Raw genomic sequence first — 19,025 nt, 5'->3', positions numbered from 1 at the left:
TAATCACTCTGCTACAAACCATTCTATTGGTGTTAGGTTACAATAATCAAGGCTGCAACGATAATAAGAAGTGCCTGTTTGGTTTAGCAGTAACATTTTATTGCAATCTTGTTTAAGTCCCATATAAGTGATTATGACACTCATTTTGCATCATTTGGATAATTTGTTGAAGGGCAAAAGGACAAAAATACTTACGAAGTCATTGGCTAACAACATTCAATAGTCTAAAGGTGGTATAAGAGTGACTAATCTATTAAATCTCTCAAACGTTAACCATTTAGCTGATACCAAAGCAAAAATTGACCTTTTTCTTTTTTCTTTTTTTTTTTTTGCTGACATGGATTAAAAAAGGAGGCAAACACCCATGAAGTCATCAGCCATGAGTATCTAATAATCTAAAGTAAGAAAAAGGACATGAATCCTTATAACGTTAATTTAGTAGGTGCAACTGTGATTAATCCGTCAAATTCCTCAAACGGTCAATGTTGAAAGGATTCGACGGATTGGTCACTGTTATACGTATTAAAGTAACATTATAGGTATTCCTGTCTTTTTTTTTTACTTTAGGTTATTAGATGCCCTTGACTAATGACTTTGTGATATTTTTGCCTCTTTTTTAGTTCAAGTTAGAAAAAAATGGTCAACATCTGTTTAAATGTTAATGTTTGAGATTTAATGGATTGATCACTTTTGCATTAACTTAGATAATGTTATAGGTATTTTGGCTCAAGTTAAAGTGCTTTTTTGCCCTTGTGCTTTCATTTAGGGAGTACTAGACACCCTATACTACTAAGTGAGGCATTTTTCCTCTAAATCATTTTTCAAAAAAGTAAAAATCTCCTTCATTAGTCATCCATTAACGAAGGCAGATTTTGCTCCTCTGGAAAATAGTTTGGAAAAAAATGTTTCACTTACAAGTATAGGATGCCCAGCACTTTTTAAAGAAAAGTATATGAGGAAATATACTTTAACCCCTTGAAATATACAAATGATAATAATATTTCACAAAATATCATAGTTTCTTCTCAAGTCCTTAGGGACCTTTTAGATATTAATAATTTTTATGAAATAACTAAAAAACCCCCCATTAAAATAAAAAAAATAAATATTAGTGATTACTTTAATTTAACAATGATTAATTTTCTTCTAACAATAACTGGAATGGAACAACAATGAATAACTTTTCTTTTGCAAACTTTTGATTCATTGAAGTCTAGGTGCTGTAAATACCTGCGACTACTTTAATTTAAATATTATTACTTTCTTCTGGTGATAACTAAAATGAAACAAGCAATTACAACTTTCATAATAGAACGAGCAATTACAATATTCCTTGTGGAAGTTGTAATTGCTCGTTCCAATTTAGTCATTGCCAAAAAAAAGTAGTTATTGCTTAAATTAAAGTAATCACTAATATTTACTCTTGAGTTAAAGTGCATTTTTGTTTTTATATTTTCTTTTAAAGAGTGCTATGCACCTTCTACTAATAAGTGGGTTATTTTTTCTCCTACATCATTTTTTAGAGGACCAAAAATCTCCCTTTATTAATGGAGGGAGATTTTTGGTCCTCTGAAAAATGATTTAGGAGGAAAAATAATCACTTATTAGTACATGATACTTAACACTCTTAAAAGGAAAGTATATGGACAACAATGTATTTTGACCCATTTTTTTCTCACTTTAGACTACTGGATATTCTTAGTTGACAACTTTTATAAATTTTTTACCCCTTCGTCCTTTTTTGAAAATCCCAATCATTATGATTTGAATTCTTTACCGCATATTGAGTAGAAGCTACTAGAAAGTGCTTCTGAGTTCAAAAATTACTATTGGATGTTTATTAAAAAATTATATTTGATAATATTAATTATAGAAAATTAAAAAAATTTATAAAATATTATATCTTTCTGGATAATTATATATCTAAACGTAATTTTGATGACTTCAATCAGAATTAACTTTCTAATAGTCACTTATAAAATAAAGGTGTCAAAAAAAATAATTATTTATCAATATCATTTTTGATTAATATCACTTTTAAAATCATGATTATCTATCATCTCGTTTGTTCAACTCCAACCCAAAAGGGCACTAAAGTCTTGTTGCGTTAAGCAGTGTCAAATATATGAACTGCATAATATTACCATGCTCTATCATCAACCCACTATTTAGATAAGATAGAGAGCTAAGCATCATATTCTTTGCCTTTCTCGTTAGCATCTCCATCCACATTCTTTCCATATGTTCGGACAAATTTACAAAAAAAAAAAAATTGAAGGAGGATAGAGTTAGGCTAAATATCATCAGTGTTAGCTCCAATGTCCTAAACAGAAGGACTGTGTGTACACATAGTTGCAGATTGTGGAATATTCTTTTCAGATACTTTGAAATTGAAGTTGAAGTTGAAGAGGCATACCCTTTGTCCCTATGTATAAATTATTTTTTGGAAGCTCATTTGATCTCTAAATATAAAATATTCATTTTGTCTCTTCTATTTTTCCCTTATTGTCTTGAAAAAGAAAGAGATATTAATTGTGTACTTTACTTACTATCACCATGATATTAATTGTAACATTATTTAATGTAAAATTAAAAAATCATTATAATTTTAACTAAATAATACATTTTTATCTATTAAAATATTTTATATATAGAGATAGATGCTTGTAGTAGGGTTTTAGGTAATTTTATATATTTTTTTTCACTCTTTTGTTGTCCATTTCCAAATGCTTTTGAATTTTGATTTTATCTGTTCTGCATCGGACGAAGCTCATGTTCTTTCCATTGGTTTTGTACACATCATCGTTTGGACGCATTTTAAGAGCAATATTTTTTTAATTTATGAATATGAAATATATTTTTTCTCTTTTGAAAAAGATACAATGACTCCGTCTATTTAAAATGTTTGGATCGAGAGGGGAGTAAGTTTATCATAGTATTTCTATGAATAGAATAAGTTTATTTATTTATTTAATTTTTTATTCCTTCTTACAGAAATATTTTTTTTTTGGGGCAAAATACATACTACTCATGTCTTTAATATAATATGAAATTAAAAAATTTTGCTTATTAAGAAATATTAATTATAACCTTGAAATTGTAAAAAAATTTGTAACTTTAATTTTATCCTTTTTTTGTAATTAATGATCATAACAAATTGTTAATCCCTCTTGTTTTTTTATAAGGCACTCCTAACAACTCATTAAAATCAAGTAAGTTAGTTAGAATAATAAAATGTCTTAAAATAAACCACTTTTTCATTTTTGTCCCTGCATTAAAAAAAGAGTGATTTGAAATATGGGAAGAGTTTTTTTGACAACTAAAATATTGTACTTCTTTTTAGAATTTGTTGGAAAATACTTTTACAATTTTACATCAAAAGTTATAAAAATCAAAAGGAAATGATTTATATAAAGGACAAAAAAAAACTTGTAAAATGTGACTAATTATTTAGGAATTCAAATGACATAAATAAACAAGAGATAAAATTAAAAAAAATCAGTTATTCTGCCTTCGCCTTATATTTAGAATAAAAAAAAATTAAAGCTTTATCTTATATTATGGAATGAAAAGGATAAAAGTTTTTCTTTTCAAATATTAAATTCTTGTGCCTATGACATAACTTCTCCTAAATTTTAAATTACTAGCTTGAGTTGCATGGGTTACATAGAATAAGAGATAAGTTTTTGTTTGGGTTAAATATGAAATATTGCCTGTCAAGGCATCTGAGTAGGCCACAAAGTCATATGGGCTAAATAACTGAAGAGTCAAGCCCAATCAATAATATAAACAAAAGAGCCAATCAAAATCTCAAGAGAAAGCCTCAATCAGATAAGTGTGTCAAAATCCCGCCAATTACAAACCTACTCCTTAGACTGTCGGTACATAAAGTCATAATCTCAAACGATCCCAGATCTCACGGGAACATAATCGTTATTCCCAAGTATCCCGAAGGAACAGGTGAGTTATATAAAAATGGAACACAATGATGAAAAACTGTGCCATGAATTTTGCAGACCATATGTAAGGAATCCCTGATTATTCACAAAAATGTTCCAAATTCCATGAGAGAGACCATCATTGCTCTGTCATTATAAATAGAGTACCAAATCTTAAAAAGAGAACACAGGGATGAGTCCAAGAACTTACACCCATAGCTCTTAGGTTTATCAGATAGTTTTTTTTTATTCCAGACTTGTAATCATTTACGCTTTGTAATCTTTAAGTATTATTCAAACACCTGCTCTACCAATTCTTACATATATTTACATTTGGGTAAACTATGGTAAGGGAGTTCAGAACAGTTTGTCATCAATTGAGACTCAACGTCTTTGGCACATTTGATAATTTGTTGTTCCTGATGAACAGTGATACAATTATACTGACTTATGAATATAGTGTCTTTTTTTTATAAAAGAATTCTTTTTTTGTGAAACTTGAAAGAGGAAAATTTTTGCAATGGAACAGCTATAGGTGTGGAAAGTAGATGGATTTGGCAAAAACAAAAATGCTTGCCATGTGTAGGAATAAAAAACTATTGGGATAACTAAATTTTTAGTCTTTCAAATATACCTCAATTATTGATTTGATCACTCCAGTTTAATTTTTATCGATTTCATTCCTTAAGTTTGTCTCACATATTAATGTGATTCTTATTATTTAAAGAAAAGATAACACAATTAAAATTTACTTATATGAATATAAAATATTAATGGTAGTCATATAAATTAATTAAAAGAAACATAATTATTTAAGTTAAAAAAAAATAAAAACCTTTAAAAACAAAAGATAATTTAAGGAATTGAAAGTTTCATTGTTCCAAAAATATTTTACTTAATGAAGCTTGGTAGAATGAAAGAGAGAGAGAGAGAATGATTAGAAATAATTTAAAAGTGAAACAACTAAATTTCTCTTCTTTCTTAAATTTAAAATAATCTTATAAGGTCTCTTGTAATATTTTTTTCACTCAAATTCAAGGTACACAAAACATTTAATCTATCTAAATATAAAACTAATGTGTTTCTCATTTTTTTTATAAAAGTATCTTTTCACATACCAAACATGACTATGTATTGAAAATTTTGCAATAACCATACCTTCATACCAGAACAACGGAAACATGTTTTCTCTTACCTCTTCTTTTACTTGCCTTATATAAAACAAGGCCTTAATTTATGAAAAAACAACAACATAAAATCTTTCTAAACTATATAAAGGATTAAAGGTAAAAAATGTCCTTGAAATACACGCAAAAGGTTACAAATATTTTCAAAGTTAACTATAAATCATTTATATTTCTCAACTTTAAAATTTTTTTATTCCATTACCCTGCCATTTTTTTGTTTAGTGGGACTTACATTTAAATTTTTTAATTTTTTTTATAAAATATTATATAGTGGGTCCCACCAATATTTTTTACAATTAAAAAATTCTTCTCTTCTTCCACAGTCAGGTTGAACACACATGCATGCCCTGCCACGAGCCTCCTCACCTTGGTCATCCTCAACGGAATGTGTGGTGTAGTCAAAGATAATGACCTTATTGTTCTTCATCATCTCTTGTCATCCTCCGATCTTCACCGTTGGCCATCTCTGCACCAGCTTGCTAACATAGAAGGCACCAAGGAATTAGAGCCAAGCAACAAGGAGTGCATGTCCATTCCCTCTCTCTCTTCCTATCAACAACACATCTCTATTTCTAATAAAAAATTGGGGGAGAATAGAGACACATCGCTTCTTTACAAAGGACACGAGCTCAACAACAGCGCATGCATGCAAGGTCCTTCAGGCGGAGGAGAGATCTAACCACCTTGGTATTTGACCACTGCCAAGTTCCAAGCCTATCCTCATCTATATATATATATACATACTTAGTAGCACTCCAATTCATTCATAACACTCTCACAATTCACTCATAGCCCACAAACTCATCTTAGTTGATTAATTCCTATATTGATCAAAATATGGGTTCTTGGAGGTCAATGAGATGGCTCGGTTTTGCTAGATGACACCTCCAAGTTCAAGGGAGAGAAGTGCGCAATGCCCAACAAGAACTTGGCTCACAGCGACAAAGTGATCGACGCCATCAAGTCGGAGGTCGAGAAAGATTGCCCCGACATCGTCTTCTGCGCCAACATCCTCACCGTTGCCATCAAAGACTCCGTCCACCTTGTGATCTCTCTCTTTCTCTCTAGTCTCTTCCTATACTCTCATTAAACATTTCATAACCTCACATACAAATGATAATTTCAGCTTGGGGGCCTTATTGGGACGTGAAGCTCAGAAGAAGAGACTATAGCTCCGAGGGCCTTACTTTACCTGTAAATAGGAACAACTTGAGAGCTACAACTCTACTTGCCGTGCGTATAGAGGATAGAGAGGGGAGAAGGAGAATGCATGGAGGAGAGAGAGGGAAAGTAGGGAGGAGGGACAGTAGAGAAGGAGATGGAGAGAGAGAAAGGAGAGATAGAGATCTTCTAATGATGCCGTATTGGCGGTTTCGTCTTCAGTTGCTGTGACTGGAGGTGATCTTTTGATGCTGCCAGACGACTCTGTCACGCCCCCAAAAATTAAGTGTGATCCACACAGATTACATATACAAACATAAATCTTTGAACAATGATTAATGAAAGTTATGAAATAATACATATGATATATTATCAGTATGATTATATGTATATATATTTACTTTTAAAATAAATCAAAATATCAAATATTTTATCAAAATTTGGGCAGCACTTCCTCTATAAATAGGATAGCCTAAATATCTATAACAAGAGACTTTTACAAAACAACAATCATAATACGAATCTTCGCTGCCCAATAGCAAATAGTCAATGTATTAAAAGGTCAAGATTCTAACAATAGTATATGTAGAGCATCTAATCTTATTTTTATCATAATACATAAATTTCATAATTACATTAAAAGAAAATATTTACAAAATAAATCCCCACTAGGCTTAGCAAAATCCCTCGATGGTAAGCACAACATGCAATATCAACTACACTACTATCTGAGACCAAATCAAACATCTTTCAATGAATAACATCCTAGCTATAGCTAATGAAAATAATGAAAAGTATATCAATGAGTCTTTTATAAACTTAATGAAATAATCATTGAAAATAATGGAAGCACATACTTCATATGCATATATATATATATACACGATAGTTATGTAAATGTAAAAACTATGAACACATGAATTCAATTACAATTTGTTAGAAATTTCATTCTATTTTAAACATCAACATAGTTTGAACACTTTGGAAATTATTTAGCTCACTCTAGAATCCAAATATGGTATAAACAACAATTTGTTGTAAAAGATCAAATTTTAAGAAAACTTAAGTTTTAAAATTCACCCTTTAGTAGGAGTTAATTAGAATGATTAACAAGCATGGACACATAATCCACAAGGGTAAATAACTAACAAGCATGGACACACAATCCACAAGGATAAATAATCAAATGTGGTTTAAAGCCATGAAAAAAGCATGGTAAGAGCGATAAAAAAAGCACAGGCATGAGACTCACAAAAATACGCATGGGTATGATGCTCACGAATAACCATCCCTTCATTCCACATGCATTGGCTTTCGCATAAGGCTAGCACTTCCTATAAGCACCCTACTAGCTAGGTGTACCATGGTGCACTAAGTGCTAACAGTATTATCATTAGCAATCAGCGTTTTGATTCAATACCACATTTTAAACTGAATATACATGGGTCAATAAAATCAATATACTATCTTCTTTCAACATTTCTCATCATATTCAACATAAATGAATTCATTTGTATATATCCCAAGCATGAACATAATAGTTAATTCATTCTTTAAACATAAAACAACATTTTTAATATAGCAGATACTTTTAGATGTTCAATTGAAAGATAAATTTAACTATATAATATAATATAATATAATATAATAAAAATGATTCCATGTATGGCAGTTAATAATAAAATTAAGATTATGGATGAAATAAATTAATTAATTAAAATACTTTATCATTTGTTTTTACGGAATAAAAAGGGCTATATAAATAAAAGAGATGGCACATGAATATGAAAAATTAATTTTTTATGAAAATAAATTTGTCAAAGAATCATTGGGATGTTATTCATTTACCTTATGAAGTGTTCCAAATATAACTTGTTCCTAAATATATCTTCTGGCATCAATATTGGCCTTTAATTTCCTAGTGCCCAAATAATACCACTGTCATTTTTTTATATACACTTTACAACCCAAATGCTACAATGCAAATAAATTCAAAGAAGTAGAAAGACAAATTCTAGTTTCAACATTTCTAAAACATTGCATTAAAAATTTCATAGAAATTCCAAAGATTAATATATATTAAAAGCAAATTAGCTCATGAATTATCAATCAAGATACCTATTTCTAAAAATCTTTGATTTTTGTCCCAACTTCCATTGTAAAGTGTATATTTTAATTAAAAACAATACAGCTATCTCATGTATCTTGCCACTATATGTCAAATTCCTCTAACAAACATTTTATCGAGCACCTTATGAGCACTATTGTTTAAAGCATAATACCAAGCTCTTTTCTCTTCTAGTCTCCTGGTAATTCCCATTATCAATGCTTAGATTTAACAACCTCCTAAATTCCATTTCTTCAACACCAATCAATTCACACCAAGAATTGATTCAACTCAAAAAATTCAAATCAATATATATCTTCTTGAAGCAACAACAGAGAAATAGCAACAATAACAATAAGCCTTTATTCCATTAGGTGGGGTCAGCTATATGAATTGTAAGATACCATTGTACTCTATCATTACCAAGCTTTTAAAAATATTATTAATTAAGAGATCACGTTCAACAACCTCCAATAATATTCTCTTAAGCCTCTTATACCCCTCTTAACAGGGCTCAAAGTTATATGCTTCGCTCTTCTCAGTGGTGCCTCTCGTGGTCTTTTTTGTACATGCCTAAACCATCTCAAACAATTTTATACCTTTTTTCCTTAATAGGTGCTACCCTTACTGTTTCGAATACGTGCTCATTTTGAATTTTATCTTTACGTGTATGTCCGCACATCTATCATAACATTCTCATATTTGTTACTCTAACTTTATGTTTTTACTATCCGTTAGAGCCCAACATTCACCATTATATAACATAGCCGGTTTGATAGCAATATAATAAAACTTTCCTTTAAGTTTATTAGGCACCTTACATTCACAAATAATTCCTTTAGCTTTTCTCCAATTAACCACCCATTTTAAATCCTATGTGAAATATTCCCATTGATTTCGCCATCATTTTGAATAATGGCTCCCAAATATTTAAACTTTTCACTTGAGGTATAATTTGATGTCTCAATTTTACTTCTAAATTACTATCGACTAATCTCTTACTAAATTTACAAAATAAATATTCCATCTTACTCCTACTCAGATGAAAACCTTTCAACTCTAATGTCCTCCTTCATAACTCAAATTTACAATTAATCTCTTTTCTTGTCTCTGCTATAAGAACTATATCATCCGTAAAGAACTTACATTTGAGAATTTTCCCTTGAATATGTTTTGTCAAAATATTTAGGACCAAGTTAATAGATAAGGACTCAAAGATGATCCTTGATGTAGTCTAATCTTCATATGAAAGTCCTTAGTTTGACCATTAGACATTCTTATACTAGTTTTTACCCTTCTCATACATATCTCGTATAACTTTAATATAAGCAATCCGTGCTTCCTTCTTTTTCAAGGCTTTCTAAAGTACTTTTCTTTTCTTGGTATACGGTCATAAGCTTTTTCCAATCAATAAAAATCATGTGTAATTCTTTATATTTACAACGATACTTTTCCATTAATCCTCTTAGTAGATAAATTGCCTTTGTAGTTGATCTACCTGATATAAAACCAAACTGATTCTAAAAAATACTTATCTCCAATCTCAACATATGCTCAATTACTTTCTCCCACAATTTCATTGTGGCTCATAAGTTTAATCCCTCTATAGTTAGTACAATTCTAAATAGTATAACATCCCAGTTTTTAATTGCCTGATTTATTAAACCTAACAAGGGTAATTAAGTAAGTTAAGGTGTTGTGTGGCTAGGGAGGTCTAATAAGCATATTTAATTATATTTTAGCTCAAATTATGGATTTGGTATTAAGGCAGGCCACCCAGGAATCAAAAGGAGAAGAAAAGAAAGAGTTGATGTTACTATACCACATGCTGCGGTATGGAGATCGTTCACCACAATGCACAGACACTTCTGATATGAGGGAGGACCTCTCTGTGCCATGTGCCGTGGCGCATGGTCATCTTCTATAGATATCAGTCATGAAAATGAGACAAAATAGAGAGAAAGAAAAGAGAAACCGGAAGAGGTGTGTCAACCTTTGCTAGGGTTTGCTAGTAGATGACATTGAGAGTATTTTGAAGGCTACAAGCACCCAAGATAAGTATCACACTCCTTAATCTCTCCACCTCTTCCACATTTATGAGTTTATGATTAGGGTTTAATAGTAGAAGTAAAATTTCGATCCATATAGGTTATGGGTTTGAATTTATTGACTCAAATGGAGTTAATGGGAGTATATTAGAGTATTTAAACCTAGGTATAATTAGTTTTGATGTCTTAGGTTTTTGGGCACCATAAATTCCGAATTTGTATTTAATATAGGTGGTTGGAAAATTGTGACGCCATTAGTGGAGATTTAATGGCTTATTAATATTATTAAGGACTAAAGGTAATTGATAAACCTAAGGGATAGGCTCAAATTCTTATGGAGTGAATGTTAGGCAATTTAGAAGTGGAGATTAAGGGTTTAAATGCTTGAATTGGTCATGTTGATGAAATTCCACTTGGTTGATTGTAGTGTTGGCTCTTAGTCACCTATTGAATTGAAAATTCAAGCTTGAAAGCTAGTAGATTGAGGGGTAAATGTTTAACCTCTCAAAGGTTTGAGGTAACCAGAGGAACTATACTTTAGGTAGTTATATGTTAATTGATTATAAATTTATTTCTAATCGTGAATGTTGCATGCATGAATTGATTCTCAATATGAAAGCATGTATTAGCTTCAATAGGTGTATGAAAATTTAAATGTGCAAAATGCTATTTTTGATTTGAAATATAAATGTAAAATCAAGATAGTTTTCAAAGTATGAACCTACATATGCCTTTGGAAAATGAATGTGATGATTTTGTGAGATAGATGTGTGTTAATGAGAAATGGATTTTGAGATAAGTGAGAATAACATTGAGAAAATGATGAAAATACATACTTGGATAGCGCATGGTCATGAGCCCAATGTGATTCTTATGATAATAAGTAAATAAAAATGAAATGTAAAAATGAGTGAGTATTGATTATGATATGATCAGTGGCGGGAGGTCACCTAAGGATTGGGAGTAGAAAAAAATTCATATGGTGTTTAGGTAGCTCTCTAGTGTATAGGAGTATAGCCTTATCCCACAGTTTATCAAGGGACTGTCCCATAGTTTATCGAGAGATTAAAACTTAACTATCTTCACCAATTTAATGAGAAGAATAGTCTAGAGTATGAGACACTCCAGAGTTCAAGAATAGGGGAAGCTGTGGTCTGAGAGTGAGTCATATGATCTTTGGCCAGGTCACACCTCACGATTGGTGAGCTTGGGTAGTCCAGTCATAGGAACGGTGCCCTATTCAGTGTTATGGCCCACGGTTTTCAGTATGAGAAATAAAGAGGTTATAAAGTTGGTTAATCATTGCCTATACAAATATATAACGTGTCACACATGTTAAGTTGTGGTAAGTCGTATGGATAATGGGTCATGGTCACATATCTGAGAATATGGTGATAATGCACCTAGTTTATGTGAGATAAAGAAGTTATTTAATGATAAATGACAAGTTATAATATATGTGAGCATGTTTTACATACTCGGTTCCTTATGCATGTAGTTGGTTTATGATTGATATATAATTGTATAAGGTAGGTTTTACCTTAATTATTGAGTGGTTACACTCACCCCTTACATTTAACACTTTTTAGGCTCTAGCTTCGGTGCTGAGAGGGAGAAGGCTAAAGAGGCTAAGAATTAGCATATTCCTTTATGTATGCCTCTAGCTTAGTTTATTTTGTGTAATAGTATATGTTTGCCAATTTTAAGATACATGCCATTATACTTGCACTACTTAAATTTGTATTTTGGGCCCTGAATCTTTGTGTATGTTGATATATATTTGTTAATAGGGTCAAAATACTAGTATAAGTGTAGAAATAGACATTTGAGTATGTTTTGATTGTTTTGGATGTAAAGTAACGCCAATTTACCTTCCCTCTGTTTTTGGTAAAAAGGGTTGAGGAGTGAATTTTTATTATACTGTAGTTTCATTGTATGTGACATGTTGTACTGGTAGTCCTGAGTTTAATGGACACAGTCCAGGTGTTAAGAAAAGCTTTTGGCACATGTTAAGGGTTTTTGAACACCCATTTTGTGTGAAAATTGTGAAAAGTTGCTAAAATGTGTTTGGATGTCTAACTTCTTAGTGTGACTTGTTTTGAAAGTGAAACCTGTGCCCCTAGTTAGTTCATGTTAAGACCTTTCCGTAAATACCTTAGATCACATCAATTAGATGTCAGACGGAAAAGTAGGGTGCATCAAAAATTCCCTGATTCTGTTATCATTTAATAGCAAAATCTGCTAATTTTTTATGCAACACGCCACGGCGTATGGCACAGAGAGCAACACCTTTTACTCTTTTCACTCTTCTGAGGTATCATATGCTTTCAAAACTTATTTTGCTTTGATATGAAGGATTTTGATTGATCTAAACTCATTATTATTTAGAAAACTTGAGATCCTTTGCTTTTAAATTAAACTTTGGTAATCACTCTTTTGAATTAATCCTTTAATTACCATGAGTTTTATTGGTTAATTGTGTTTAATGGTGTGAGAATATTAAAATATCCCCTTTATTTTTATAAATAGAAATTAATGTACTTCTCTTCCAGTCGTCAAGCATTTTCTTGGATTGTAAAATCATATTAAATAACTTAGTTAACCATCTCACCCCTTCTTCTCCTAAACATTTTCACACTTCAATAAATATATAATCAGGTCCATTGGCTCTATCATTTGCCATTTTCTTAAGAGCTTCCTTTACCTCCTTATCACGTATTATTTAATAAAATGATAAATTTTGTTCTCCTTCATGAGTTATTAAATCCTCCAAGTTGCTAGACGAACCGTCTCCATCGTTGAAAAGTTTGAAAAAGTAAGTCTCCCATCTGTCTTTAATTTCATCATTTGTAATTTCTCTTTATCTTTTATACACCTTACTTGTTCTAGATCTCTTGGTTGTCTTTCCCTACTTTTAGCAATCTTATAAATGTTTTGTTCTCCTTCCTTTATCTTAAGGCTCTTATAAAATTCTTCAAAAGCTTTACAACGAGCTTCACTCACAGCTCTCTTATTTCTTTCTTAGCCATACAGTACCTTTCCCAATTTTTCTCATTGTTACACAAATATATGGCTTTAAATAGTTCTTGTTATGTTTGATTTTGTCCTGTATACTATTATTCCACCACGAAAGCTCCTTATCTCTCGAACCAAAACCTCTCCCAAAATTACTTTTACAATCTCCCCTATCTTTTTAGCCATATTCTCCAACAAAATGTTAGCATTTTCTTAAAATTTTCAAATTCCTTTGTCCAAAAGATTTCACTTGAAATATCTTGATTCTCACCTTTTAATTACTACTACATAATCTTTAGTGCTATTACTTGTCAATGTTTTTGAGTTTTACTCATAATACACACATTAAGGACAAAGACCCTATGTTGTGTCATTACATCATCCTTGGGAATCACCTTGCAATTTTTACAGGGTCTTCTATCCATGTTCCTAACTAAAAGAAAATTAATCTGTGACCTTGATCAAGTTTATATGGAGAAGGAGGAGGAAATGAAGGAGAAAATGAGAGAAAGGAAGGGGGTCGAAGCAAAGCGAATGAAGGGGAATGAGACTATGCAAGTTTATGTAGGAGAAAAAAGGAGGGTAATTAAAAAAATATCTACACTGAGTTGACCTCCACTTGGTGTAGAAAGCTTACTTTTTACACTAGGTGGAGGTCCACTCGGTGTAAAAAATAAACTTTTTACATTGGGTAGAGTCACCCGATGGAGAAAGCTACTTTTCTACACTAAGTACAAGTCCACCAAGTGTAAAAAGTTCATTTTTTACACAAGTTAGAGGTCCACTCGGTGTAAAAATTGTCAAATACTTCAACATAATTATAAAAATACCACCGCCTTAACTTTTTACACCGTTTGCCTTCCAACCGATGTAAAAAATACCCCATAAATTTCATATTTTGTACTAGTATGAGGCTCCATTTTTGTAAGTGATGAGATGCTCATCTCTTTTCTTGAAATAGTTGTTGACAATTTTAAAATCATACGCCAATGAGAAATCAAGAAGAGTTTGTCCTTCATTATTTAGCTTTCCAAAACTAAAACCACCATGCACCCTCGCATACTGAGCAGCCTCCTTCCCAACATGCCCATTAAAGTCTCCTCCAATAAATCTTTTCACTCTATGGTATGTGTTGAATCAACCCCTCCAAGTCCTCCCAAAATAATTCATTAAGACTAGCTTCTGTCCCAACTTGAGGCACATAAGTGCTAACAATATTAATAGTCTCACGTTCAACTATCATTTTTAAAGAAATAATTCTGTCTTCAATTCTGCTAACTTCTATAACGTTCTTCTTCCACTCCTTATCAATAATGATACCTACTCCATTGCGCATGCTTACTTTTCCTGTATATCAAAGTTTGAAACCTTGAATATCCTTAGCTTCTTCTCCACACCATTTTGTTTCTTGCAGGCATAGGATATTGATTTTCTTTTGAATTATAACCCCTACAATTTCTACAGATTTACAATTCAATGTCCCAACATTCGAAGTACCAAATTTAATCTTGCTCTCATGGACTAACTTCTTTAGCTACGCATGTCCAAAATGACGTGGTAGCCGTTACTCATTTAACAGTATATTCGGGCGTCGATGCAGCGGATCTAACTCACTTATCACTGTACTCGAGCCATACAGCGCGTTACTTACGGCAACGATCTAGCATTAGCATTATAACATCTATTGTCTATGTTCATAATAAATTCAACAAAGTTTTACGTTGACTGTTGATAGCCTAGCACAACCCTCCTCCTTTACCCGAGCTTGAGACCGGCTATAAACATAGGCAAAGTTCAACCAAAGCAAAAATAGATAAAATACTTTATATATATATATATATATATATATATAACGAGTTCCTTTCAATTAATTCCAGCTTGCTTGAATCTCAATCATATCCCCATCCACGCACCACCCTTGAACAAAGAGGGAAGATCAATTTCATAACAACCCATTCAACAAACACACACAAATCTGCTGCGATGAGAGGAGGAAGATGAAGTTCAACTCACTAGGGAATCTAATAGAAAAGTAAAGGAAGAGGTTAAAGCTCCCACACCCACTCCCACAGCTGCTCGAACAGAGGAGGAAGACGATGTCTCCAGCACACACACGGATGCCGACGCTGGACGGAAAGAAATGATGGCAAACGGACAAGCCAACCAACAACTAGCGACAGTGAGCGATTCAGCTATGTGAAGCAAGGAAGAAGAGGACCCAAATATACTCACACGATCTGCACAGGGGAGGAAGTTGATGGTCTTGAAAATGGAGAAGGAAGACCGTGGGCTTCCTGAACCACCGCGACAGTGAACGGACGGTGACTCCCACAGTGGTCGGTGACAGATGAACGGAAAGGAGGAGGAAGAAAGGAGGTGGAGGAAGACTGTCGACCTCACTCTGCCTCCGTCAAAGCAAGAACAATGAAAAAAAAAAAAAAAAGAAAGGGAAAAATTGCAATCTGAGGTGCGTGCGTATGTTTTATTTCATGTGTTAATTTCCTGGAGTCGCATAATGGTAATTTCACCAAAGATTAAAATAGAACAAAACTCTCTTGCACATGCGAATTGTTGATCCAAGGACCTGACATATTAATTCTTTCCACAATTTTCACGAGATCAACATTTCCTCTTGCTATATTGTTAAAAAAATTATGAAAATATAATCAAAATACTCAATCATAAATTTTAATCTTAATTTAAACTCTTGGGTTATTACAAACTCGCAGAAGTGTATGAACTCGGTTCATGATGTGCTTCTAAGTCACCTTTGCTCAAAGCTAGTTGTGACGCTATACTGTGCTTCTGCAGAATCACGCTTCACTAGATTGCCTCTCTAAATTACTCTACCATGCTTAGTCTCTCTCTCTCTCTCTATCTCTCTCTCTCATGCCTAGAAACCCATGAGTCAAGAGGGGCACCTCATGCATCTCAAGTTTAGTTGCATGGTAGGGGCAAGCTTTCTTCTTCCTCATGTGCATGTGAGAAGATGCTGTTACTTTTAGTGGTAGATGGACTTTGGAGAAGAATGGCAAGAGAGCTTGAGGGAGGTGATGGGTATAGGCAGATGCAACTTGGGTTTAGCTTGGCCAAGGATGATGGTGAGAGCGTGAGCATGATGGAGGAAGTAGCTGATATTGTTGAGCATGGCGTCAATGAAGGGAACGAAGGAGAGAGAGGAGAGAGGTGGATGAGAGAGGGAGAGGTGAGGTGTAAAAAATAATAAAAATATAAAGTAAGCCTCATTAATGGATAATTAACTCTAGGGCCACGGAAGAAGTAAAATTCTGAGGTTCAACGAGAAAATTGACACTTAATTGAGTTTAAGATTGTTTGTGACATTTTGTGTACACTTCAAGAATATTTTTTGCCCTTAACCCTTATACAAATGATATCTGGTCTCTCGAAATGTTATAATTTTAATGAAGTCCTTAAAGACTTTTGTGTTAATAAATTTTAAAATAAAAAGATCATTTTACCCTTACTAAAAATAACAAGCCCCAATCACAACTTTTATTCTGTAAATAACAAAATTTGAATAAGAAATCACAACTTGCTAAGTGTAATTTCTATTATTAAAAAAAAACCCTAATCACAACTTTTACTTAAAAAATAACAAAATTTGTTTTGTGAATCGCAATAGTTGAATAAAAAATACAATTTGTCAAGTGTAATTTCTATTATTGAAAAACAAGTTTTCAAATTAACAAACTCCATTTACAACTTTTGTTTAAAGAATTACAACTTTTATTTAAAGAATCGCAAGAATTGAACAAGAAATTATAACTTGTCAATAAGGGGAAAATGGTTTTTTTTTTTCAATTTAAAACTTATCAACAAAGAGGTTCTTAGGGACTTTAGTGAAATTATAATATTTTAAGGGACCAGATTATCATTTATATAGTTAGAAGGGATTTTATTGCCATTTTTCCTTAATTTATTAAGTTGATGCTTCCATCCAAATTAAAGAGAGAATCCGGTCAATAAAATCTCTATTAAAAGATGTATTTATATGGGAGAATCTCATTTAGGTTTTTAATAGATAATTTAAACACATGAAGGGTCAAAAGGAATCAAAAATTCCTCTACAGGAGCAAGGGCCCTTCATGCAATTAAAATTTTTATTGAAATCTCATAAATGCCCTTGCCTTATTTTAAAAAAAGTTTCATCATCATCAACCACCGAAGCTCCATACTCGACAGGCAAGCCACCACTGCCAACCGCTCGGTCGGAGCTTCGATGGTCAAATATGGTTAAAGGGTATCAAGGGAGGATTTAAACCCTTGACCTTTTGGTGTTGCAAAAAATAGTTCACCACTAAAATACTAAAGCAATCTAATAATATATTACAAAATATAATATAAATGTTGCAATTTTTATTTTCAAGCATTAATATGAGTTACTGTTAATCATAGACATATTGTTCATATCAGAACAATCACTTGTAAATATGTGAACATTACTTGTTCATGAATAAAAAAGTTATCAATTTTTAAAACCCAACTTGTTTAATTTTTTTTAACAACTTGCTCGTTTAATATTGACAAGTTATCAATATTATGCCAAATCATATATGTACATGTTATACATTTATTCTTCAAGCATTTTTATGGGCTATGATTGGTCATAGATATATTATTATTCATATCCGAACAATCACTTGTGAATATGTGAACATGACTTGTTCATATATGAAAAAGTTATCAATTTTTAAAATCCAACTTGTTCAAATTTTTTTAGCAATTTATTTTTTTAAATATTGACAGATTATTAATATTATGCTAAATGAAATATATATATACACATATGTTATAAATTTATTTTTAAAGAATTTTCATGCGCCGTGATTCATCATGGACATACTGTTGTTCATGTTAGAACAATCACTTTTAAATACTTGAATATGACTTATTTATACATAAAAAAGTTGTCAATTTATGAAGAAGTTAGGTTCACATATTTACAAGTAATTATTCAGAAATGAATAATAATATGTTCATGATTAACTATAGCCCATGAAAATATTTAAAAAATAAATTTATAACATATATATACATATATTTTATTTAGCATAATATTGATAACCTGTCCATATTTAAAACTAATTGCTAAAAAAATTGAATAAGTTGAATTTTAAAAATTGACATTTTTTTCTTGCATAAATAAGTCATGTTCACATATTTATAATTGATTGTGCAGATATAAACAATAATATATATGTCCATGATCAATCACATTCCATGAAAATACTTGAAAAATAAATTTATAATATATATATATATATATATATTATTTAGCATAATATTGATAACCTATCACTTTTGAAGGAACAAGTTATTAAAAAATTAAATAAGTTGGGTTTAAAAAATTGACAACTTTTTTTATAATTGAACAAGTCATGTTTACACATTTACAAATGATTATTCAGATATAAATAACAATATGTCTATAATCAACCACAACCTATGAAAATGCTTAAAAAAGAAATTTATAACATGTACATATATAATTTAGCATAATATTGATAACATATTAATATTGATGGAACAAGTTGTTGAAAAAAATTAA

General features: G+C 31.5%; 2 protein-coding genes across 2 annotated transcripts in view; one reads left to right on the top strand and one right to left on the bottom strand.

The window, feature by feature from the left end:
* The window catches only part of LOC129305354 (uncharacterized), a 7,770-nt gene extending 7,389 nt beyond the window's left edge, over nucleotides 1–381 (bottom strand). Inside the window, 1 exon segment of the mRNA XM_054945407.1 lies at nucleotides 361–381. Coding sequence (XP_054801382.1) covers nucleotides 361–381 — 21 coding nt within the window.
* Nucleotides 382–6,038: 5,657 nt separating this feature from the next.
* Nucleotides 6,039–6,517, top strand: LOC129305353 (peroxidase 49-like). The gene is made up of 2 exons (XM_054945406.1): nucleotides 6,039–6,170; nucleotides 6,278–6,517. The coding sequence occupies exons 1-2, from the start codon at nucleotides 6,039–6,041 to the stop codon at nucleotides 6,515–6,517; spliced, it is 372 nt and encodes a 123-aa protein (XP_054801381.1).
* The last annotated feature ends 12,508 nt before the right edge of the window (nucleotides 6,518–19,025 follow it).

This window comes from Prosopis cineraria, unplaced genomic scaffold (genome assembly GCF_029017545.1).
Source record: "Prosopis cineraria cultivar Desert tree isolate PC_DT_omini unplaced genomic scaffold, ASM2901754v1 PC3, whole genome shotgun sequence".
Taxonomy (NCBI): Eukaryota; Viridiplantae; Streptophyta; class Magnoliopsida; order Fabales; family Fabaceae; genus Prosopis; species Prosopis cineraria.
This window is presented reverse-complemented; position numbering and strand designations above follow the sequence as displayed.